General features: G+C 35.2%; 2 protein-coding genes and 1 pseudogene across 3 annotated transcripts; 2 read left to right on the top strand and 1 right to left on the bottom strand.

Annotated features, from left to right (window-relative positions):
* Positions 1-291: 291 nt before the first annotated feature.
* LOC120344698 (kynurenine formamidase-like) lies at positions 292-6,503 on the top strand. The gene is made up of 8 exons (XM_039414006.2): positions 292-506; positions 889-1,090; positions 1,351-1,399; positions 1,482-1,567; positions 1,703-1,964; positions 2,234-2,375; positions 2,598-2,702; positions 2,944-6,503. Exons 1-8 carry the CDS (start codon positions 486-488, stop codon positions 2,971-2,973), a joined length of 897 nt encoding a protein of 298 aa, XP_039269940.2. The 5' UTR covers positions 292-485; the 3' UTR covers positions 2,974-6,503.
* Positions 6,504-8,868: 2,365 nt separating this feature from the next.
* LOC120344968 (cytochrome P450 3A56-like) lies at positions 8,869-15,541 on the bottom strand (annotated as a pseudogene). The gene is made up of 10 exons (XR_013475408.1): positions 14,910-15,541; positions 13,956-14,061; positions 12,943-12,995; positions 12,567-12,663; positions 12,079-12,353; positions 11,252-11,330; positions 10,909-10,999; positions 10,503-10,640; positions 9,471-9,627; positions 8,869-9,170 (listed from the first exon to the last, which is right to left on the bottom strand). The product of XR_013475408.1 is annotated as a cytochrome P450 3A56-like (transcript).
* Positions 15,542-15,624: 83 nt separating this feature from the next.
* LOC120344967 (cytochrome P450 3A5-like) lies at positions 15,625-23,248 on the top strand. The gene is made up of 14 exons (XM_039414317.2): positions 15,625-16,425; positions 17,260-17,365; positions 17,634-17,686; positions 17,979-18,075; positions 18,307-18,386; positions 18,906-19,040; positions 19,336-19,496; positions 19,873-20,003; positions 20,271-20,346; positions 20,621-20,781; positions 21,035-21,123; positions 21,498-21,635; positions 22,470-22,626; positions 22,927-23,248. The coding sequence occupies exons 1-14, from the start codon at positions 16,355-16,357 to the stop codon at positions 23,014-23,016; spliced, it is 1,545 nt and encodes a 514-aa protein (XP_039270251.2). The 5' UTR covers positions 15,625-16,354; the 3' UTR covers positions 23,017-23,248.
* The last annotated feature ends 2,578 nt before the right edge of the window (positions 23,249-25,826 follow it).

Consider the following 25,826-nt stretch of genomic DNA (forward strand, 5'->3'; position numbering starts at 1 on the left):
ATAAATTTTTTATTTGCAGATTTACAATTGATTTATTTTTAATAATAATAAACTGTATAATAATATCCACTGAAGTGGATATGTATGGTTTTATCGTGGAGTGATTTTTTAACATCACAGCACGTAACACATTACTCTTTACGCATTACTTGAATTTACGTAGGCATTTACGTTACGCGTCGTGTATTCGACATATTACGCTGTCGATTGTCGTGTCTCATTTAATGCATGGTACAATGCGTCACGAAATGACAAACCGTAGCTGCATACAAAGTTTCGTTTTTGTCGGCACTTTTGTTTAGTCAGACGGCGAATGCAGCCATACAATCAATGCTTGTGCAAACTATTCAAACCGCATTAAGTAGTCAGCCATATTGGGTGACGATGGTAAAACATTCAAACCAAAGCAAGTAGTCAGCCACACAACACAACCGCGTCGACAGTAAAAATTTATTCTGAAGTATACCTGTTTCAAAAGAACTGAAATGATACACGGGGATAATCAGGTGAGTAATCAATTTATTGTTGTGTATACTGGTACCTGGCTGGTATGACTAGTTTGATATTAACTATTTTGAATTTGTACTGTACTTTTTTTTATTACACACTTGGTTGTTTGCTTTTTTAAAACCGGTACATACTTTTGTACGTTTCGTTGTATTTCAGCAAATATTCGTATATTGTTATCTGAGAGTGACTATTACAGCTAAGCCCCTTTGTTTTACATTGCATATAAAATAATTCAGCAATGATCAAGTTATGTTAGACACGTATGGGCTGAATAACGTTAATGTAGCAAAGTCAGCTTTTATAGCAAAGATCAATATCCAGCGTGTATTTAAGTATTATATATTGCATTATATATAAATATTATTGCATTTGGATCAGAAATTTGACCCGGAAATAGATCACATGTATATGCCAAGTAAGTGGTCTAAGCGGCACCAATGCGAACAAATATTTTTGACGTACTTAACCAAAGAATCCAGTGACCTACGGGATGTATTGAAAGACTGGGTAGAGGTCGTGCGATATGGAAAGGGTCAAAAACAAATTTTTGAAATTTTACGGGACCCGGAAGTGAAGGAAGGTAAATATAACAAATATCTATCTATAACAAACTTTTTAGTAACTAAATCAAGAAACATACTAAAAATTTAACACTGACTGAAAACCGCTCAACTTCGCATATTCCACAAAACAGTCAATCATATATGTATTGAATTCTATCTATCCCTACAAGGAATTGCTAATCCATGCAAAAATAAAAGTAGACTGCTAAAGTCACCATCTCAGGAACACTTCGCTACCATTCTCTGTGAATCTTTCCCAATATAGTTTGTTTTTCAGATGCCCCAATTATGATCTTCTTGCACGGTGGATACTGGGTCGAATCAGAGTAAGTATAATATTGTGCTTATACGTAATTTCACAGTAAACGATTAATAGTCTTTACTTTTACATATTCTTTTCCATTCAAGTCGGGAGATATACCTTATTTGTGCCGAACCTGCAGCCAAAAGAGGATTTATAGGAATCGTTGTGGGGTATGATCAAGCACCAGACGGTGAGTCGTACGGCTATTTAAATTAGAGGAGCGGTCGCTCTAATTCTCAAGAGGAGTACGGAGACAGCAGAGGCTTAAGTTTTGCGCACATAAAACGATTCTTGCCATTTAGTCTTGTTTTTGTTTATTTTGCAGTTTCTCTGACCACAATTGTCAACGAAATTCGAGATGCTTATTTGTTTCTATCAAGAAGATACACAAAATGCCCCAGTATTACTTTATTGGGTCATTCAGCTGGGGGTCATTTGGGGTCAATGCTCATGGCTACAAACTGGAAAGAGTATAATACGTCTGGAGAAAAATTAATTCCAATTAAAAGACTTGTATCTTTGGCTCCGGTACTTGACTTGAGGCCAGTCGTTCATATTAGCTACAATTCATATCTCCATTTAACAGAGTAAGTAATAGCACAGTAAAAATTTATAATAAATCAGCGAAAAATGTTTCTATAGGAGTGCTTGACAAAGGCCAGAAATTTGAAACTAACTGCAATTAGGTTGAATCAGTTCAATTCCGTTTGTCAGTTTATACCAAGAAATTTAAAAAGACAGGTTTGTAGATAAATTGCTTATAATATATTCACGTATCGTTTCTGTTAATAGTATATTCTCATAGACAAGATTTTTGATTTGTATTCCGTATTTTTGTAATAATGTTTGTTTGCAGCGACGAAATTACAAACTTGAGTCCACTTCAACAAGTTGAAAATTCTGTTCATAACATGAAAATATTTGGAACTAAAGTGCTATCTGTGGTTGGAGAACATGACCCACCAGTGTTAAAAAAGAAGTCCGGAGAATATGCCGAAGTAAGTATGAAAACATATAAAGTAGCAACGAAATGATTAAGTATGGTCTCAATTTGTAATTTGAATGGACTCATTCCAAAAAGGCCACAGGGTTGTAATATATAAACACTTTCAAGCACATGGTTCAAATCGACGGCTTCGCGAGTAAGTAGCAGTTAGACAACAGCCATTTCTAATAGTCACTATGCGAAAATCTGACTTTCGATTGTCTGCTTTCTTCAGGCTTTAAAGAAAAATTCAATCGACTCCAAATACTTTGAAATACCAGGCCTTGATCACTTTGAGCCAATAGAACAGATAAGAGAACCTGATTCATTTCTTGCCAAGGTAACTTTTTTGTAAGATAATTAGGATATATTTGCAGATTTTCTTTTTGTGATTTTTCCATGGCTAATGTCTCACATATATAAAGTTATTCAACAAGACCAATGTCTTATGATATTTATTTTTTTTACTTGATTTATCAGTCACAAACACTTGTTTGGCAAATTCAATCGACACTCAATTCCTGATATTAAATACAGAATTATGTGATAAACGTATTACCGAATATTTTTTTTAATTGTAGTGCTTATTTGACGAAGACGGACCCTTGTGAAGATAACTTCGAAATTTGTATTGATGCATGTACAATATTGCTGTAAATTTAGGGCTCAGGCAATGTACAAGACTCATATTACAATAAAATGTTTCTCAGGGGGAGAAGACACAACATTCAAAGTCCAAAAGTGATTTTATGAATTCCATTTTAATTTGTTCTAGAGTTATGCAATTCTCAAAGAGTGATAACTGATTTGGGTGCTTTCTATGCATTTATGAATATTCAATCATATTCGAGAATGAGAATTTTATACAAATCGAAGTTTTTGATACTATTACCCTCTAAACTAATCATCATCAAACTAATCAACTATTTATCCCTCTTTGCTATTTTGAAGATACTGTCCTAATTGGCAGATAAAGCTCCGTTATGGAGTCACTCGATCGTTTTATAACACAAAACCCACGATAGTTCTTCGGGCGCTGGGAAGTTTTCCAAGAAGCCAAATATTTCGCCCGGGCATTGCGCTTGAAAAAATACTGCGAAACCGCGCAGAATTTAATATATTGTGTATGTATCGAATAAGATCAAATTTCTCATTGCATTGAAACCACATCACTTGCCTTCAACAGATACCGCTCAAAATATTTAAGTACTGAAATACACGATTGAAATACCAATAACACCCACAGTTTGTGAAATCATTGGTAAGGCTAACATGTTTTAACTGTAGTTCAACACTGTAGTAAAAACTTTCTGTTTAGCTATTCAGGCAAAAAAGCACAATAAAAAAAGGGAAATATGAAAATTTATTTATATACAGGGTGGGCCATAAAAATGTTACCATTATTTACATTCTGGATGTAAAAATGGTAACCTTTGTTTGGCGCAACCTGTATATTGTATCCGGAATGAATGGAATAACTGCGACATGACCATGGTCTACGTGTCAGTGGAGCCTTGCAATAGCTGTATAAATAAAATTTAACAATTTGTCAAAATTACCATGGTGTGAGTACACGATTTTGGACGAGATCACCCGATCCTGGTAGCTTAAGCAGAAAAATATATCAATTGACAATAGAAAACCAGAAAATGGAAAGGATCACCATTTATAATGATGAGGCAAATATCTGTTAACATATTGGCCCTTTCTTAGCCCTTATGCAGTGCAGAGTAGCCGTCTAACCTCTGCTCGTAAATCTACCCTTCTACCGTAAAGTGAACGACAAACTGCTCAAAAATTCGGATGCTTATTTAAAATTGAATATGATATCATGTACATCAAAATGGAAACGAAAAAAGCGTAATTAATGTTCCTTTGGGATCTCCACAACAACAAAAAATAAAATGTATAAACGCTATTTCAGTTGGTGTGAATCGAAAATATTTAGCGTCATGCTTTGTTATCAACAAAAAACGTACGCATTGAAAATCGAAAACGCAATTTCGTGCGCAATGCGCCCTTTCACCACCTGCCGATTTCAAACGAGCCTAATTAAAATTACCGCAACAATTTTAATCCGGATGAAATAAAATGTAATATATGTTCAACCATTTTGTACTTTATTCAATTAAATCGTATTCTTTGGGATCATAGTCGGGATAAAAGCGTCATTAATTAACATAGTCGCGCGTTTTCGTTGAATACTATTGTATTGTCGCGGACCGTATACATTTCGCAAAAAAATAAGTATATACAAGTTGGAAAAGTCAGGTCTTCTTTCACAGATGTCCTCAAAATTTCCTATTTTTAAAGCAAACTGCGGCGGACAGGATGAATTATCCTCTGTAGTTCGATGACTCATGTACTATTTATACAACACGTAATGCGATTTCGACACGAGTGGAAACATCTCAGCGATTCCTTAGGCCTAGGGGGAATTCCACCGCCCTCTTTCTTCATTTACCTCTATTCTTTTTGAAATCGCCTGTCTATGACATTTACCACCCTAACTTTAGATCTAGAGACCAGTGTTTCCAAAACTTGATGCAATATGTTTGGTTCAGACGACAAAGTATCCTCAGCGTATTTTGGGGTTAAATGTTTGTCTTTCGAAAATTCGTATAGCCAAATGAGAGATCTGATATTGCGTCATATCTCGCACAATACTTGACCTGAAACCTGATTTACACAAGAATATCGATACAAACAGTAATAACTTTAAAATAATTTCCTAGATCGTTCATATCAAATTCCCCAATTCTCCGCGCGTTTTTGATAAGGCAGACTACCCGTAGTCTAGTGTAGAAGATTTGATGCTACTTCATTTTGGTCCTCGTGTCAATGTGTTTAGGCATTGGTTATGTGAGTGTCCTTTCTTTCTATAGCCTATTTGGCAGCACTACCAAAACCATGACTTTATTTGTCTCTGGTACTGGTGTTTTCTTCAGAGCTGCAGGCAGTGATTTCCCTACCCCCCCTATAGGGGGTGAACACACCCCCTAAAATTTCAAACACCCCCCTAATTTTGAAGTGCGATTCGACACTGTTATTCCCATGTGCGATTCCACAGTCCACACTGTAATTCCTGACTCAATTATAATTGTATTCAAATAAAACGACTATGGAATATTTATCAGTGTAGATGAGGGGTTCCAAACCGCAGCCCGCGGGCCAATTACGGCCCGCGTAACGATTTAAAATGGCCCGCCGAACTTGAGTGAAAAAGTTTAACACTTCATGTGGTACGTTTGAGTTTTAGATTCCGTCTATCCTTACATCATTATCACAGTTTAAGCACTTTTATTTCGTAACAATTGAATTATACTGGTATATTACGCTCGTATGTATACGTATGGGTATTAGGATTACACACCGCAGTATTTTAGATACCATATTAGCCATATATTAAGAAAGCTTGCAGATGTCACAAAACAAAAAGTAGGCACTGAAAACAGACATTTTTTAGATGAATGGCAGTGTTTTTATTTCTTTATTGGAAAAAAATCAAACTTCAGCGATTTGTCTTCCTTGCCAACAAAAGATTTCAGTTCTGAAGGAATACAACATTATGCGCCTTTATGATCAGTTGACGCGCGTATTTCAAAATTTAATTCATTGCTTGATTCGTACAAAAGTCAAACAAACATGTTCAAAAAAATGTGAAATGTGTAACAAAACAAGCCATAAGTAGCCAAACATACGATGCCATATGCTAGATGAGCAAGTAACTTCATTAGTCACTATAAGTTGTAAATTACTTGCTGAAAGCCGTGCTTGTTATTTATTCCTCGGGAATTCTATCAGCTAAATATTATAATTATTAATTTCATTACATAACAAACTGCGATGCTAGGTGTATCTAAAATCAAGCTTTGAACCTATTTTGGTGCCTATTTCTCAAAATTTTCTCAGGCCGCTTAAGCGCGCCCTGAACCCCAGCCGTATCGTCGCGCACTTTTCCTCGCTCCCCTTTTCTGGCCCTACAATTTTATCCTGCTGTGTATTTTGGCTCGCCGACAATCAACTCGGGGGACCCCCTCATGTACATCGTTTCTTAAATACATACCAATTTTTGAGAATACAAATAGTTTCATCGCTAATAGCAAATTATTTACCACCCCTAAATTTCGAAACACCCACCCCCCCCCCAAAATTAAAAGCTGGGGAACATACTGGCTGCAGGTCCAATCCGTGTATGTCACAACTGCTAATTCAAAATGCCATTTTGAAATGCAAAACATTACGAGAACGGGTTGAACAAACTCTTTTGTAATGTCCGGGGCATTGCGCAAACAGAAAATGCGAGCTGTGCTATGTCCGTCGCATCTGCTCTTGGCCAACAGCTAGCTACTGGTAATAGAATGGAAAGTATTTTTATGTGCCTCTATTAACGACGTTTCACGTTCACTGAAAATCTGTAATGCATTTTTACAAATTGACCCATAACGTTGTAAGCCTTATTGACAGCCAAAGATGAATACCAAAACAGGCATAAACGTTTTTCTTAAACTGAAGGGAGAAGCTTTGACTTCCGTGCGTCATTGAAACCTCTTCAATCAGCATTCGTCTGATTCAGCTGAAATTGGCTATCATGTAACTACAATTTCACGACTACCGCTATAATCAACACAATTAACTGATCTTCTTGTTTAACTTTAGCTTTTATAAAGTGCATGTTAACGAATGACTGTATTGCATACTATGGAAGACAAAATAGCCTATTATTTCTCCATGAAAAACATCAACATCAAAATCTAGTTTCAGTTTAGTTGTCGCAGCATCAGGCGGGCCAGATTGAATTACCTTACGGGCCGGATACGGCCCACGGGCCGTAGTTTGCCAATGTCAGGTCTAGCCTTACGTGACTACAACATGACCCTGTGAACAGTTGTTTTTCAACAGCAACCAATAGTTTCACATACGGGCCACGAGCAAGGCAGTTTACGGGGCAGTCTAGCACGTAGCTTTCTCGGTACTCCTGAAGTATGCGTACCAAGATGGCGAACACCGGAGGGTAGTATGTGTACCAGGTTAAGATTTGTTTGAAAACTTAAGTGGATTGTAGCACTGAATGTAAACGTTCGTATTCAACAATATGTCTTGAAATGCCTACCTATCCAACATATAGTGAATACTAAACACAAATTGATCTAAATAAAAATAGCTTTAAGATGTACGTGAACGTACAGCCTTGCTCGGAAAGAATGGCCTGAATAAGCGCCGTATAAAAATATATATTATAATTACCAATATGATAATTATAATTATGAAACATATTTCCCAATATGACATATACAACGTTTCCTCTTTCTTTACCACTGCCCTATGTATGAATTCATTTGGCCATCTGTTGAAAAAAACCAAAGAAATAAATCATATATATATTATAAGAAGATTGCTATCACGAAGACACGCACTACACAACGTGAATTTAGCATTGAAATAGTTTCCAAAAATTGTCTCGGTAAAATATCTATCTGCAAAACACTATCATCATTATTACTTAGTGTTGCTTTATATAACTAGAGCGGGTTCATTTATGCTGTTTTCGAGTTAGCGCTGTGTCCTTTCGCGTGATCTTCATATTATTCAAAGCAACGAAAATTACGCATCGGAGGTCATTACGTCACGCAAGTTGCATCGGGTTGCAACACAGTGTTGCCATCCGGATCACGAGTTGGCACACAAAGTTGTTCGTCGTGATGTAATTCTTAACAACGCCAAATTGAGTGGTGGTGACAAAGATTTTGCAACGTGGAACCTAAACAACATTATCTTCTGTTAGAAAGTGAATGAAATAGTGAGATAACCTATATTTTCGCAAATAATATTATTATAATTTTAGCTGTTCCGCAATTTCGACGCCGCAGGTCATAATATTGGTTTGATTGTTGATTATGATGTTAATGAAGCAAGTTTTGATTTGAACAGCATAAAATCATCTGATCAAGCGTGAACTAACACGATGCAGTCCTTGTGATACATTTTCATGCTCGCTCGCTGCTGCAATGGAAAGGAGTATAAAACTTAAAATAACAGCAATTCCTATTCTTGTTACCATCGACAATATATCAGTAGCTCTTTATCACGAAAATTTAGTTCGCTAATTTTCCACAGCCTTATTTCGAATTTAAGCTCGGAATGTTCAACTTCGGAAGCATACAGATGAACAATCATATATAGTAATTCAAACATGATGAACATATATGTGACAAATGCTGTACATTTATAGAAACTATGTTCAACCCCTCTTCTAGTAGTTCCATCCTATTTTCTACTTCATTTCGTCTTGTTTACGTATGTGCATGCAATGAAACAATCTACGAAGTTGAAATAACGTGAATTGCGATACCATTTTATATGCATATTTTCAGAGGAATTTTAATGCGCTAGTGACACAAATTGTGATCGCGTGTAAAAGACGCATGAAATGTGATGACAGTTACTCACGAAATGGTTGCAAATACATTAAATCAATGATGTCAAATATATGAAGACACAAAGTTATATTTTGTTACACTTTTATTTTTGATTTTTGCAGTATATTTTTCGTTTATTGATAGCTTAACATTGCATGAAATACAAAATCAGTAGTTGTAAAGTAATCAATATTCGGAGTCATTTCTTGTTGTGGTCATAGTGACCGAATTGGTAAAAATTTAAAAAAATGTATAAATAAACAAAGTTCGAAAGTCAATCTTATTTCTTCCTTTCACATTTACTCTGCTACATTTCTTGGTTCCACCTTCAAATCGAAGTTCACTTCAGGAGCAAGGGTATTGGTGAATTTGAATTTCATGGGCGCCTCCTGTGAAAGTAACTTAATATGTCTTGAGTACGTCATTTTAATAACGTTAAATATACTTAATGAAAACAAAAAGACAAATGCACTCCCAAGCTGTAACAGAATATAATTGTATTATACATTGAAGTAATTTTTTGATTTCTATGAGTAACGTATAACAACCATATTGTCCACAAGAGCATACCCAATGTTTGTCATCACGTAAAGCCCGTATCAATAATTAACTTTATCACATAGCGTAACGAGATGATTCAATAAATAATTCGTGATTATAATGAAGCTAATATAGAAGTGTTTACAAACCGGTGTATTCTCTGCAGGTTTAATAGTAAACTGGTGTAAAATCTTCGCTAGTGCCATCTTGACTTCTATCAGTGCAAATCTCAAGCCAATGCAATTTCTCGGTCCTGCTCCAAACGGTTGAAACATCATCGGATCAATTTGGCTTATGTCGCGCATTCTGAAAATATCAACTCCAAATAAATGAGCGGTCAATACTGGACATCTACATTTTCATTTTTCATACTTCAAACTGTTATCATGCTTCTGGGGTTTTAAAGGCTACAAATCGCAATCGCTCGTGTGTAGGGAAAAAAATAAGAGATACTAGAATTGAACATATTGATATTTCGTATTTATCATAACAGAACAATGTGGTGAAAAACTGCAGTGCATTTCATAGTCGTCTCACGCCAAAATTCATTGCTCGCTTTATTTTACGAGCATTCCAGGATATTGATTCGGTTTCAGTTGGACTAACTACCCACCATTCCTCTGTGTTTTTATGCCAGTGGATCCATATGCATATAATACAAGGATGCTATAGCAAAATTAAAAACTACTATTCTAAATAATTCCATATAAATCCACCACGTGGTAATATTTTAAGTAATTCAAGAGTTTTGGTGCACATCTAGTGGCAAATCTAGCTCAAGTCTTGAATTATGTAGTTTAGTTGAATCATGTATGTCTGGGACGACTGACTTTGGTCAGATGAAACGTTCCAAAAATATCATTGTGCTAGTGTGAAGCGAAACTATTGAATTACTCGGAATATTAGCACGTGTTTGCTTTATATTTTCATGGAAATATTGGTCAATATTTAAATATCATATTTGACTTTCTCATTATACGAAATTGCTTGCTGTTTATACCATTTTTATCAGTTATGGCAAATATTACATTGAACTAAATTGACTATATTTAATGTCTATGTAGTACAAAAAAAATGGGTAATTCTAAATTAAATCTTAAGCTGCTCAGCCGTTGCTAAATGTTTATTGACCATTACTGTTTAATTATATAAATGAGTTGAATTGAAAAAAAAAAAGATACCTTTCCGGTTTATAAGCAAACGGCTCGTCCCAATACTCAGGGCCATGTGACAGTCCATACATCGGTATGGCAACCAACAATCCTGCTGGTATTGTGAGGCCATTGATTGTTGTTTCTCTTTCAGCTATGCGAGCCTTTCTAAACATAAATATTTACGATGGAAGGTTCTACAAAGAAATGCATTTTACCCATAAATACACTCATAATTCAGAACGAAAGCATTATATAACTTTACGTTGCACTAAATATTGCACACGGAAAAAACCTAAAATTTGCAAATTTTCATCCTATTGTTCAACAGTCCAATTTTTGGAGTTTCAAGAATATTTTTTAGTTCAAAATTGTTCGTACTATACAATTCGCCTTTTTACCCACAAAAAATAAAAACATTTAAAATAAAACGTACTTTATAATTGGCGTATAAAGTCTATAAGAGTTTCATTGATACACATGTCCAGAAACTTCAAGCCATTTATACCATCATAATCCAGTTTGCCCTGAATAATCATTAAAAATGTTATTATTATGCTGCACATCACGAATTAAGTATTGTGTACAGCGCATTGGGATCTTGTCACAAGTAACAAAAAATCTTTCCCATTTGAAAAACAAATTTGCAGGCATAGACAGTATGGAAGTCAATTTAATGTATTTCTGTGGCATTCGAAAAGCTTGATTGATTTTACGTCAAAAGGGTCCTAAAAAGCAGAAACTACATTAGAAATTAAATCTGTTCATAACATATATACATGAGTTTTTATCATTTCATCTCTTTCTTCTTGAACTTTGGCCTGTATTTCCGGATGTCGGGCAAAATTGAAAAAGAAACTAAAAACGAATTATTAATACACGGCGATAATGCACTGGTTGTAATTGTAATAGTATTTATTATTTTGAAGAAGAGAAATATTTATAAAATGTAGTTGTTTTATCAGTGCACGTTATGGTATATCTGGAGGTTCTGGAACGTCTGGACAGAAATTTTCAAGTTGTTTTGAGAATGTCAGAACACAATTTCGGAATAACATATTACGTGAGTATAAAGCGTTGATTAATTGCCTTTTATACAGCATGCTAACATTGTTTCACAGCTAAACTGCTGGTCATTAACTAAAGCACTTACTCTTTTGAATTGGAAACTCCCCCATTGTTCTCAACCTTCTTATTTAATGATACAATAGCGTTATCAGCACACCATTCCATTATCGTCGTCATTTGCCTCAACTTTGCGGAGGAAAAAGTTAGTGTCAGTGTGTTTCTATAACAATATTATTGCAAATATATTCGTACCAATATGGTAACATAATTAAGTGCATCGAAAACCAGGAAGCTTCATGAAGTCAAGTATTTCTGTTTTAATACAGACATTATACGTGAAATAAATATCAATTAGGGCCGGGTTTTGCAACCATTTATCTAATGTGTACATAAATAAATATTGGACCTCCTGAAGTATGCGCACCAAGATGGCGCACAGCCTGAACTCAGGTTGTGTACCAGGTTAGGGTTCAGGTTATGCGACATCTTGGTGCGCATACTTCAGGAGTACCTAAATATCACAGTAATGACGAAGAACTAATGGATATTAATAATACTACAGAAAATATAAATCAAAATTCCTCCATAAGAACAACAAAACTCTAAGAAGAACAACTCAACGTAGCAGATAAACATTATATTATAATATATACAGATTTTTTGTGAATCACAGTTACGATTAAAATAAAATAATGCATTTTTCTTTGGTATATCTCGTGATATCAATGTATACCTCATACGTTTCCACTGTTTTAGATCAACATTGGTTAAACTGTTGTTCAACTCTTCGCCGCTAATCTTCAAGAAACGACGCTAAACATATACAAAAAAATACAATCCCAAAGATGTCAGGCTAGCAACAGAAAGTTGGCAGTTGCCTAAGGTCCTATGTATCGCTTTATGGTAAATGATAATTATCATTTAATATATCTTTTTTTTACGTTTAATCCAAACAGCGATATATGATGGTGATTGAAAAAGTCACCCACTCAACAATAAATTTAACAAAATATATCACCACTCCACCTGGCGCATTGCAAAATTTGAAAACTCTTTTATGAAAATTTGTCTCAGTATGTCAGGATCATGAATGTGAATCGTTGGGGTAATTCTGAAGTAAGTCCTGAAAATATTTAAATTTGGTAAATGTACGAAGTACAGTTAGCAAATGAAAAATCTAAAGATTATCCATTTTGCTTTGTTAGGCGTTTCGCTTTTTCTCGTCTGTATTGATATAAAACGGCTCATGTTTTCCAGATAACTCTGCAACTTCACCGGTGAATTAGGGATTTTTGCCGTCAAGTTGGCGATTGGAGACTTTGTTTTAAGAATAATTGCAAAAAATTCCTTACTTATATAGAAGCAAAGTATTGAAAATTGTATATTGATGAAATTCACCTACCCGTACACATTTCCAAACTTTTCTTTGCATTTGTTATCATACCGCAACGCTGCCTGAAAAATTGAAATTCACACGGAAAATTTAGGTGTTTACGAGATTTTTATAACGACGCAGCAATAAGAGTGCAATGTAACTTTGGCCTCAAAACGTCTTTGAAAATAACACACTAAATTAGGGTTGCCATACCGTCCGGAAAATTCCGGACATGCCCGGAATTTACGGTTAAATTTTGCGTCCGGGAAGAATTTAAAAATTCTCAAATGTCCGGAATCCGGAATTTTACTGCACCTGCAATCTTACTATGCACACTGCTAATACAGAACATTGTTATTTCGTACCGCGCGCATATTTTCACTACGAAGTCATGAAAATAGTTATGCACCGTCCGGAATTTTGCTTTTTCAAATATGGTGACCCTACACTAAATAGTGAATGTGGCAATGCAGTTCAGGAATAAATTCGTTATTTCAGGTAAAATACATTAAAAAGACCGGAAATTGCTAATTTCGAATTTCTCCAAATTCATGAATTGGATCGATATAGGACCCGTTGTATATAGACAAACAGATGACAACCAAAAATATAATTGGATCGATGACATATGGTAATTAGTATTCCATACTCGAATCGATAACCCCTGATGGAATCGATATCACCATACGCACATACGTGGTATGGTTTCAATTGGATATTCAAAAGGGAGGTATTAAAAGGTCTGGTATTAGGAGTCGAATCGTCTGTATCAGTGTCGTTTCGTCATGTCTTCATCGTTTGTTCTCCGTGTCTATCTACAATATTAAACTACTTCAACAACGTTCAACATCGTTCTTCAACGTGTTTTTATTGGCTAAAATGGTGACAACGTGTTCTTTATTGGCTAAAGCAGTACACATAATTATAGCAACTATAAAATAAAAAGCAGGAGAGAAATTTATCCAGATAGTCATTAATAATTTAGCAGTTTTTCCGTCGTTACCGCAAGCTTGAATTGGTAGCCAGTTAAATATGCCTACCTCCGCTCCGAAAGTATAAGATAAGTGTCCAAACTTTCGAATTGAACAAGGCTCGTGTGGAATATTAATATTTTTCAGGTATTGCCATTTCCGATGAATATAATATCTGAACAAACGAAAAGAGGAAAATGAAACACACTGGAGAAAACTTGTGTACCAGACCATGGCTAAATATCTACCAAACACCTTTTTTAACTATAACAATGCCCAATTAAACAATTGCAATTTATTTTAATCAACTAAAAAATGGAAATTAGACATAAATGAATTTGATACATACGAGTACGACACAGTCAGAATGTAGCCAAAGCGTATAGGAAGCTTGTCAACGCGGATGGTGGCAAATGGCAAGCTTTACCGACCAAGAGATTACGTCATTCGCGGCGGTTGGAGGGTATGACAGGCATTGTCGCATTATACATATATGGGCACGACAGTGTTGTGCTCTCGAGCAAACAAGAGCCCGATGAGATGGAAATTGAATCTCGTTTACGATCCGAGCAATAAGTATAGTACGTTCCCGATATAGCTATATAAACACTATCCGTATGTTCTAGCATGTCATAGTTAATCAATCATCATTTATTCATCAAAACAATATAAGCGTATTATAAGAAAAAAAACCTTATAAATAACAAAAGCTTATTAAAAAGTCTGGGACATTCTGATACAACAATGATCACATTCATTTATTTTTTTTCTGCTAAAATAACAAAAGACCCAAGGAAAATAAAAATTTCTGGTCTGTGATTTACATACAACTAGTCAGCCCGGAGAGCATGTTGACTGGGATTGTTTCGAAAAACAAGTCGAAGTATTTAGTCACGTTTTGTGTTTCATTTTTAACCCTGCATTCGAGCCGCAATAACAGTAAGCACAGACGCTGCCAAGGTTCTGCGTCAAAACTTACTTTAAAAGATTATAAGATAGATATAGTCGTTTATGCGAACTTACCTGCCTAACGCCAATAAGCTGATGATTAAAACCCAAGTCTCAATGGATAGAATGTCCAGTGGAGTGATCATCTTTATGCTGTAGCTTCAATCCAATCTTCGAGGCCGATACAACTTGTCGAACCTCTGTCTGTATATCAACTAAAGAAGCTGTGTTCGAAAACCAACCAAATGCATGCGGGGTAAAAATAAATAAAATGTGGAACTGTTTCAAAACTGATACGGGCAGGAAAACATCTCGGCTAATTGAACACATTGATCTTTTTTGTATATTTCAGTAAATATTTGCAAGATATATCAAAAAGGTCGCTCGTTAATTTGATCTTTACCTCGAAGGCAAGTAAAGCTATTATTTCTCCATGAAAAACATCAACATCAAAATCTAGTTTCAGTTTAGTTGTCGCAGCATCAGGCGGGCCAGATTGAATTACCTAACGGGCCGGATATGGCCCACGGGCCGTAGTTGGCCAATGTCAGGTCTAGCCTTAGGTGACTACAACATGACCCTGTGAACAGTTGTTTTTCAACAGCAACCAATAGTTTCGCATACGGGCCACGAGCAAGGCAGTTTACGGCGCAGTCTAGCGCGTAGCTTTCTCGTTACTCCTGAAGTATGCGTACCAAGATGGCGAACACCGGAGGGTAGTATGTGTACCAGGTTAATCCATAATTTTAGGTACAAATACTCGTTAAAAGCGAGGCAAAATGGAAGTAGGCATTGAAGATGATGTTCTGGGTTTAGGAGCCTGGACACGCCACATGTGTACATTGGTTCTTTCCACAGCAGGCGTTCACGTGGTAGATTGCACCATTGAGTAACGTCGAGAACTATGTAAACCTTATGTGAATGAAGATGTGTGTATTTTATGACGAATAGATATTTTTATATTGGTAGACAATTATACATTCGAGATTTGGCAGTCGCGCGCTAGATACCGTTAACATATAAGCTCGCGCTGAGACACGGAAATATTTATTGCTCACGGTAGTAGACAACTCGGTACATTGCTTGAAAATATCGTATCGCCATTTGCCAGGGCCGGCGGTGACTAGGTTGCGTTGCATAAGTTGGTAAATGAGTTAAGGTGGAAAATAACATCAAGGGTTAACATAAAATTATTGGTACTAGACCAGATAAAAATAGAGATATTTCTCATACAATCATTGCGGAAACTTTACTTGGCTTCGAGGTAAAGATCAATTAACGAGCGACCTTTTTGATATATCTTGCGAATATTTACGGAAATATACAAAAAAGATCAATGTGTTCAATTAGCCGAGATGTTTTCCTGCCCGTATCCGTCTTGAAACAGTTCTACATTTTATTTATTTTTACGCCGCACGTATTTGGTTGGTTTTCGAACACAGCTTCTTTAGTTGATATACAGACAGAGGTTCGACAAGTTGTATCGGCCTCGAAGATTGGATTGAAGCTACAGCATAAAGATGATCACTCCACTGGACATTCTATCTATTGAGACTTGGGTTTTAATCATCAGCTTATTGGCGTTAGGCAGGTAAGTTCGCATAAACGACTATATCTATCTTTTAATGTAAGTTTTGACGCAGAACCTTGGCAGCGTCTGTGCTTACTGTTATTGCGGCTCGAATGCAGGGTTAAAAATGAAACACAAAACGTGACTAAATACTTCGACTTGTTTTTCGAAACAATCCCAGTCAACATGCTCTCCGGGCTGACTAGTTGTATGTAAATCACAGACCAGAAATTTTTATTTTCCTTGGGTCTTTTGTTATTTTGGCAGGAAAAAAAATAAATGAATTTGATCATTGTTGTATCAGAATGGCCCAGAATTTTTAATAAGCTTTTGTTATTTATAATGTTTTTTCTTATAATACGTTTATATTGTTTTGATGAATAAATGATGATTGATTGACTATGGACATGCTAGAACATACGGATAGTGTTTATATAGCTATATCGGGTACGTACTATACTTATTCCTCGGATCGAAAATAAGATTTAATTTCCATCTCATCGGGCTCTTGTTTGCTCGGAAGCACAACACTGTCGTGTCCATATATGTATAATGCGACAATGCCTGTCATACCCTCCAACCGCCGCGAATGACGTAATCTCTTGGTCGGGAAAGTTTGCCATTCGCCACCATCCGCGTTGACAAGCTTCTTATATGCTTTGGCTACATTCTGGCTGTGTCGTATGTATCAAATTCATTTATGTCTAATTTTCATTTATTAGATGAATAAAAAAAATTGCAATTGTTTAATTGGGCATTGTTATAGTTATTATAGGGGTTCGGTAGGTATTTAGCCATGGTCTGGTACACAAGTTTTCTCCAGTGTGTTTCATTTTTCTTTTTTCGTTTGTTCAGATATTATATTCATCGGAAATGGCAATACCTGAAAAATATTAATATTCCACACGAGCCTTGTTCAATTCGAAAGTTTGGACACTTATCTTATACTTTCGGAGCGGAGGTAGGCATAGATATTTGGCTACCATTTCAAGCTTGCGCCGGTAACGACGGAAAAACTGCTAAATTATTAATGACTATCTGGATAAATTGCTCTCCTGCTCTTTATTTTATAGTTGCTATAATTATGTGTACTGCATTGCCACATTCACTATTTAGTGTGTTATTTTCAAAGACGATTTAAGGCCAAACTTACATTACACTCTTATTGCTGCGTCGTTATAAAAATATCGTAAACACCTAAATTTTCTGTGTGAATTTCAATTTTTCAGACAGCGTTGCAGTATGATAACAAATGCAAAGAAAAGTTTGGAAATGTGTACGGGTAGGTGAATTTCATCAATATACAATTTTCAATACTTTGCTTCTATATAAGTAGGGAATTTTTTTGCAATTATTCTTAAAACAAAATCTTTTATCGCCAACTTGACGGTAAAAATCCCTTATTCACCGGTGAGGTTGCAGAGTTATCTGGTAAACAGTTTTGAGAAAACATGAGCCGTTTTATATCAATACAGACGAGAAAAAGCGAAACGCCTAACAAAGCAAATTGGATAAACTTTAGATTTCATTTGCTAACTGTACTTCGTACATTTACCAAATTTAAATATTTTCAGGACTTACTTCGGAATTACTCCAACAGTTCACATTCATGATCCTGACATACTGAGACAAATTTTCATAAAAGAGTTTTCAAATTTTGCAATGCGCCAGGTGGAGTGGTGATGTATTTTGTCAAATTTATTGTTGAGTGGGTGTTATCAATTAATTTTAACAACTTTTTCAATCACCGTCATATGTCGCTGTTTGGATTAAACGTAAAAAAAGATATATTAAATGATAATTATCATTTACTATAAAGCGATACATAGGACCTTATGCAACTGCCACCTTTCTGTTGCTAGCCTGACATCTTCGAGATTTTCTTTTTTTGTATATGTTTAGCGTCGTTTCTTGAAGATTAGCGGCGAAGAGTTGAACAACAGTCTAACCAATGTTGATCTAAAACAGTGGAAACGTATGAGGTATACATTGATATCACGAGATATTCCTTGAGAAATACACGAGAAAAATGCATTATTTTATTTTAAACGTAACTGTAATTCACAAAAAAATTTGTATAATCTAATGTTTACGTGCTACGTTAAGTTTCTCTTCTTAGAGTTTTGTTGTTCTTATGGAGGAATTTTGATTTGTATTTTCTGTAGTATTTATAAATATCCATTGGTTCTTCGTCATTTCTATAATATTTAGGTACTTCTGAAGTATGCGCACCAAGATGTCGCATAACCTGAACCCCAACCTGGTACACAACCTGAGTTCAGGTTGTGCGCCATCTTGGTGCGCATACTTCAGGAGGTCCAATATTTATTTATGTACACATTAGATAAAGATTGCAAAACCCGACCCCAATTGATATTTATTTCAAGTATAAAGGCTGCATTGAAACAGAAATACTTGACTTCATAAAGCTTCCTGGTTTTGGATGCACTTAATTATGTTACCATATTGGTACGAATATATTTGCAATAATATTGTTATAGAAACACACTGACACCAACGTTTTCATCCGCAAAGTTGAGGCAAATGACGACGATAATGGAATGGTGTGCTGATAACGCTATTGTAGCATTAAATAAGAAGGTTGAGAACAATGGTGGAGTTTTCAATTCAAAAGAGTAAGTACTTTAGTTAATGACCAGCACTTTAGCTGTGAAACAATGTTAGCATGCTGTATAAAAGGCAATCAACCAACGCTTTATACTCACGTAATATGTTATTCCGAAATTGTGTTTTGACATTCTCAAAACAACTTGAAAATTTCTGCTTAGACGTTCCAGAACCTCCAGATATACCATAACGTGCACTGGTAAAACAACTTCATTTTTTAAATATTTCTCTCCTTCAAAATAATAAATACTATCACAATTACAACCAGTGCATTATCGCCGTGTATTAATAATTCGTTTTTAGTTTCTTCTCTCGAATTTCGTTGGATGTGGTCTGCTCTGCAGCTTTTAGTACCAAAGTAGATTCAATTAACGACACTGAAAATGAGCCCGAAATTGTTAAGAAGGCTAAAGAGCTTATGAAAGGTGGAGGAGTTTTGAGCAAGATGTTTGTTTTACTTATAGGTAATAATTTATTGTTTTCAGATGGATATAATATTCTCATAAACATAATTGCACTTGGTCTATTGTCACTCAAATTTCGTGCAAAATAAGATTTCAACCACATATCATCTAGTTTTATTGTATTCTGTAGAGAAAGTGAAAAATTGTGCTCTTTGGCATCAAGTTAAATATAGATTTACATATACATTGTTCGTTGAAGCTGTTGAAGGACGTTCTGTTGATAAATAACAAATGATACCGCAAATATATTTCTCATGAGTAATACTGTTGTTGTATTTTGTTAAAGAATGTTTTGTTACATCTAGATATTTTTTCCGTAAATAGCTATTCACTGATATTTGATAAATTTATCCACATTTATTTATAATAAACACAGTGTTGTCTGAGTTTCTCGAGAAGGTCCTCGAAAAATTGAATATTCCGTTGGTTCGTGGTGAGTCGCTCAAGTACTTCAGGAGACTTACGGATCACGTGATAGAAAAAAGGAAAAATAATCCACATGATACGGTATTTCTTGATTTATTACTATACGAAATGTGTGTAGCAAAGCACAGCGGACAAATTTGTGTTGCAGCATCAGGAATGATACCTTACATATCATGATATGATACCTTACTCAAGTTTAACGATCTGATAAACTACGAAAAATATACACAGAATGAATATCTCTGGTAAACTTTTGGGAAACCCACAACTGGCAGGTGTAAATTTTCTTATATTTAAGCTATTGACATGTGACTGCATATATATACCATAGATTGTTTCCTCATACAGGGACGTGTTGATTTGATGCAATTGATGTTAGATGCTGAAATATCTCCGGATAAAGTAAAGGAGGGCGCCGAAAAAGGTTTTTGTTTCACTATTTTTTTATGGTTATGAAGTCAAGTAATTGGGTAGTTTTCACATGAAGACACCAATCCAGCAGAAACGCTTTAAAAATATAGCATGCGGATCTCGATTAATGTAAAGCCTGTCGGTCTCTATATATATAACTGAGTATTACGTGTAGGTTTCTTTTTTTAATAACGAATCATGTAAAACTCCAACATGGTCTGGCAGCCGAGCCATATCACACGCACATTTACAAAAGCCTGGAATTTACTGCAGTATGGTTTACCTAGGTTTGACAAAAATCGAAATCATTGGTAATTCTATGCTGATGATAATGGCTGGATACCAAAACACTGGAAACCTGATGAGTTGGACTTCCTTCAATTTTGCTCGACATCCGGAAATACAGGCCAAAGTTCAGGAAGAAATAGATGAAATGATAAAAACTCATGTATGTTATAAACAGATTTAATTTCTAATGTAGTTTCTACTCAGCTTTTTAGGACCCTTTTGACGTAAAATCAATCAAGCTTTTTGAATGCCACAGAAATACATTAAATTGACTTCCATACTGTCTATGCCTGCAAATTTGTTTTTCAAATTGGAAAGATTTTTTGTTACTTGTGACAAGATCCCAATGCGCTGTACACAATACTTAATTCGTGATGTGCAGCATAGTAATAACATTTTTAATGGTTATTCAGGGCAAACTGGATTATGATGGTATAAATGGCTTGAAGTTTTTGGACATGTGTATCAATGAAACTCTTAGACTTTACACGCCAATTATAAGGTACGTTTTATTTTAAATGTTTGTATTTTTTGTGGGTGAAAAGGTGAATTGTATAGTACGAACAATTTCGAACTAAAAATGTTCTTGAAACTCAAAAAATTGGACTGTTAAACAATAGGATGAAAATTTGCAAATTTTAGGTTTTTTCCGTGTGCAATATTTAGTGCAACGTAAAGTTATTAAAGTTATATTGAAATTGGGAATTGATAAGAACATTTTATATAATCACTAAGGAAGGTAATGTTGGTTAATTTGTCATGTAATTTTAGCTATATAGCCTGCCCTATATAATGCTTTCGTTTTGAATTATGAGTGTATTTATGGGTAAAATGCATTTCTTTGTAGAACCTTCCCTCGTAAATATTTGTGTTTAGAAATGCTCGCATAGCTGAAAGAGAGACAACAATCAATGGCCTCACAATACCAGCAGGATTGTTGGTTGCCATACCGGTGTATGGACTGGCACATGACCCTGATTATTGGGACGAGCCATTTGCTTATAAACCGGAAAGGTATCTTTTTTTAATTCAACTCATTTATATAATCAAACCATAATGGGCAATAAACACTTAAAGCAACGACTGAGCAGCTTAAGAATATAATTTCAAAATTACCCAGTTTTTTGTACTACATAGACATTAAATATAGTCAATTTAGTTTTAATGTAATATTTGCCATAACTGATAAAAAAATGGTATAATGAGCAAGTCAAATATGATATTTAAATATTGACCAATATTTCCATGTAAATATAAAGCAAACACGTGCTAATATTCCGAGTAATTCAATAGTTGCGCTTCACACTAGCTCAATGATATTTTTGGAACGTTTCATTTGACCAAAGTCAGTCGTCCCAGACATACATGATTCAACTAAACTACATAATTCAAGAATTGAGCTAGTTTTGCCACTAGATGTGCACCAAAACTCCTGGATTACTTAGAATATTACCACGTGTTTGATTTATATGGAATTACTTAGAATAGTAGTTTTTAATTTTGCTATAGCATCCTTGTATTATATGCATATGGATCCACTGGCATATAAACACAGAAGAAGGATAAGTAGTTAGTCCAACTGAAACCGAATCAATATCCTGGGATGCTCGTAAAATAAAGCGCGCAATGAATTTTGACGTGAGACGACTATTAAATGCACTGCAGTTTTTCACCACATTGTTATGTTATGATAAATACGAAATATCGATATGTTCAATTCTAGTATCTCTTATTTTTTTCCCTACACACGAGATGATCCCTTGCGATTTGTAGCCTTTAAAACCACAGAAGCATGATAAAAGTTTGAAGAATATTGACCGCTCATTTACTTGGAGTTGATATTTTCAGAATGCGCGACATGAGTCAAATTGATCCGATGATGTTTCAACCGTTTGGAGCAGGACCGAGAAATTGCATTGGCTTGAGATTTGCACTGATAGAAGTCAAGATGGCACTAGCGAAGATTTTACACCAGTTCACTATTAAACCAGCAGAGAATACACCGGTTTGTGAACACTTCTATATTAGCTTCATTACAATCACGAATTATTTATTGAATCATCTAGTTACGCTATGTGATAAAGTTAATTATTGATACGGGCTTTACGTGATGACAAACATTGGGTATGCTTTCGTGAACAATATGGTTGTTATACGTTACTTTTAGCAATCAAAAAATTACTGCAATGTATAATACAATTATATTATGTTACAGCTTGGGAGTGCATTTTTTTGTTTGTTTTCATTATGTATATTTAGCGTTATTAAAATGACGTACTCGAGACATATTGAATTACTTTCACAGGAGGCGCCCATGAAATTCAAATTCACCAATACCCTTGCTCCTGCAGTGAACTTCGATTTGAAGGTGGAACCAAGAAATGTAGCAGAGTAAATGTGAAAAGTGGAAATGAGATTGACTTTCAAACTTTGTTTGATTATACATTTTTTTTTAATTTTTACCAATTCGGTCACTATGACCACAATAGGAAATGACTCCGAATATCGATTACTTTACAACTACTGATTTTGTGTTTCATGCAATGTTAAGCTATTAATAAACAAAAAATAGACTGCAAAAAGCAAAAATAAAAGTGTAACAAAATATAACTTTCTGTCTTCATATATTTGACATCTTTGATTTAATGTATTTGCAACCATTTCGTGAGTAACTGTCACCGCATTTCATGCGTCATTTACACGCCATTAAAATTTGTTTAGTCACTAGCGCAATTAGAATTCCTCTGAAAACATGCATATTAAATGGTATCTCAATTCACGTTAATCAACTTCATAGATTGAATTATTGGGTGCTCCCGTAGTATGTGAATCAAGATGGCGGGCCCCGAAACGTAGTATGTGTGCCAAGTCAGGGTTAGGCCATAATTTCAGGTACAAACACTACGGGAGTCACTTGGATAGTCCCCGAACTCGTACCAGAACTAAAATAAGGTAAATTGGAATAAAATTATGGCCTAACCTTTACCTGGTACACGTACTATGTTCAGGAGCCCGCCATCTTGGTGCACATACTACGGGAGCGCCTTTTATTGCATGCACATACGTAAACAATACCTGGACTGAAGACCTGAAGTAAAAAGTGGGATGAAACTACTAGAAACATAGTTGCTATAGTATCCATCAAAATTTGAAAAATATACTATATATATTACTGTTAATCTGTATGCTTCCGAAGTTGAACATTCCGAGCTTAGGTTCGAAACAAGGCTGTGAAATCCGTAAAAATTTACTCCCGACTATGGGTTAAGAAAAATTTATACGACTCTTGAGTCCTAAAAATTTCGACTCTGGCTTCAAACTGAGAGCTATGTAGCAGGGCGAACCACTGACCCGCCACGATTTTCCGGTAAACCTCTACGCTATGAATTATTAATATTTCAGTGATAAATATTGAACCCTTTTGCAAGCGCATAAGCAAGGGGGGTAGTATAATGTTTTGGATGTACACGAGAATCAGATGCTACTTTGCTGTTTACTTTATGCCGTAAGGCGTGAACAATACCGAATTAAACAACATCGGAAGGTTTCCGCTTTCATTGGTCGATTAGGAATTACTTAGCTAGACCTAGTAGGCTATAAACTAATGAAGGTTGTGACAGATTAGAAACGCCTTGTGTTTGTCCGAACCGATTACAGTTGAATGACGACAGAATGAAAGCATTTTGTCGTGAAATGCTAACCCTCACGACGATTAAAATTTATCTACTGTAGGGTTACATTAGACCCGACATGTTTTGCCTGATTAGACCTGGGAAACAAGCAACAACTCCAAATTTAGAAATATAAATTTTCGGGATAAAGAGCTACGTATATTGTCGCCTTCAATGGTAAAGCATAGTAATTGCTGTTATTTTCAGTTTTATGCTTACCATTGCAGCAATAAGCGATCATGAAAATGTATTACAAAGAGTACAATGTGTTAGTTCCCGCAGGATCAGATGATTTTATGCTGTCTAATCCTAAACTTGCTTTATTAATATTTACATAATAATCAACAATCAAACCAATAATCGGACCTGAGGCGTCGAAATTGCGAACGGCTGAAATTAAAATAACATTATTTGCGAAAATACACGATTATTTCATTTACTTTCTAACAGAATATAATGTTGTTTATGTTCCACGTTGCAACATTTTCGTCACCACCACTCAATTTGGCGTTGTTAGTATTACATCACGACGAACAACTTGGTGTGCCAACTCGTGATCCGGATGGCAACACTGTGTTGCAACTTGCGTGACGTAATGACCTCCAATGCGTAATTTTCGTTGCTTTGAATAATATGAAGATCACACTAAAAGACACAGCGCTAACTCGAAAACAGCATAAATGAATCCGCTCTAGTTATATAAAGCAACACTAAGCAATAATGATGATAGTGTTTTGCAGATAGATTATTTTATCGAGACAATTTTTGGAAACTATTTCAATGCTAAATTCATGTTGTGTAGTGCGTATCTTCGTGACAGCAAACTTCTTATAATATATGATTCATTTCTTTAGTTTTTTTCAACAGGTGGCCAAAGTGAATCCACACACAGGGCAGTGGTAAAGAAAGAGAAAATGTTGTATATGTGATATTGGGAAATATATATGTTTTATAATTATAATTATCATATTGATAATTATAATATATATTTTTTTACGGCGCTTATTCAGGCTATTCTTTCCGAGCAAAGCTGTACGTTCACGTACACCTAAAGCTATTTTTACTTAGATTAATTTGTGTTTAGTATTCACTATATATTGGATAGGTAGGCATTTCAAGACATATTGTTGAATACGAACGTTTACATTCAGTGCTACAATCCACTTAAGTTTTCAAACAAAATCTCCTTAAGGCTGCGCTTCAGCGTGATTGGTAGAGAGAATAGCATATCGACAACAACACGAATACGTCACTCGCTACTCGTAGTAGATAAAATGTTTGCTTCCATTCCCTCATTATAGTGTAGAATAAGAATACAATGACGGTACTTGTAGAGCTAATATGCGACAATCTGAGAGTCTTTATTCAACATGTCTCTCAAAAGAAATCAAGAATCATAAGGCCAGGTGTAGCATAGTTATAGGAATCAGAAACCGATACCAATATCTAATTCTAGTTGATATAAATTTGTAAGCGGACATATATCTGTATATAATTCTAGTGAATGTTACAATAGGCTACTACATTAGCTCAA

The sequence above is a fragment of the Styela clava genome, chromosome 5, assembly GCF_964204865.1.
Source record: "Styela clava chromosome 5, kaStyClav1.hap1.2, whole genome shotgun sequence".
Taxonomy (NCBI): Eukaryota; Metazoa; Chordata; class Ascidiacea; order Stolidobranchia; family Styelidae; genus Styela; species Styela clava.

Bases quoted from the DNA above. Each gene is read 5' to 3' on its own strand.
- LOC120344698 (XM_039414006.2), top strand. From the start codon at position 486: ATGATACACGGGGATAATCAG. The intron at 507-888 runs GTGAGTAATCAA...CATTTGGATCAG, and splicing joins TGATACACGGGGATAATCAG to AAATTTGACCCGGAAATAGA. The intron at 2,703-2,943 runs GTAACTTTTTTG...TTTTAATTGTAG, and splicing joins CTGATTCATTTCTTGCCAAG to TGCTTATTTGACGAAGACGG.
- LOC120344967 (XM_039414317.2), top strand. From the start codon at position 16,355: ATGATCACTCCACTGGACATTCTATCTATTGAGACTTGGGTTTTAATC. The intron at 20,004-20,270 runs GTATTTCTTGAT...TTCCTCATACAG, and splicing joins AAAATAATCCACATGATACG to GGACGTGTTGATTTGATGCA. The intron at 21,636-22,469 runs GTATCTTTTTTT...TGATATTTTCAG, and splicing joins TTTGCTTATAAACCGGAAAG to AATGCGCGACATGAGTCAAA.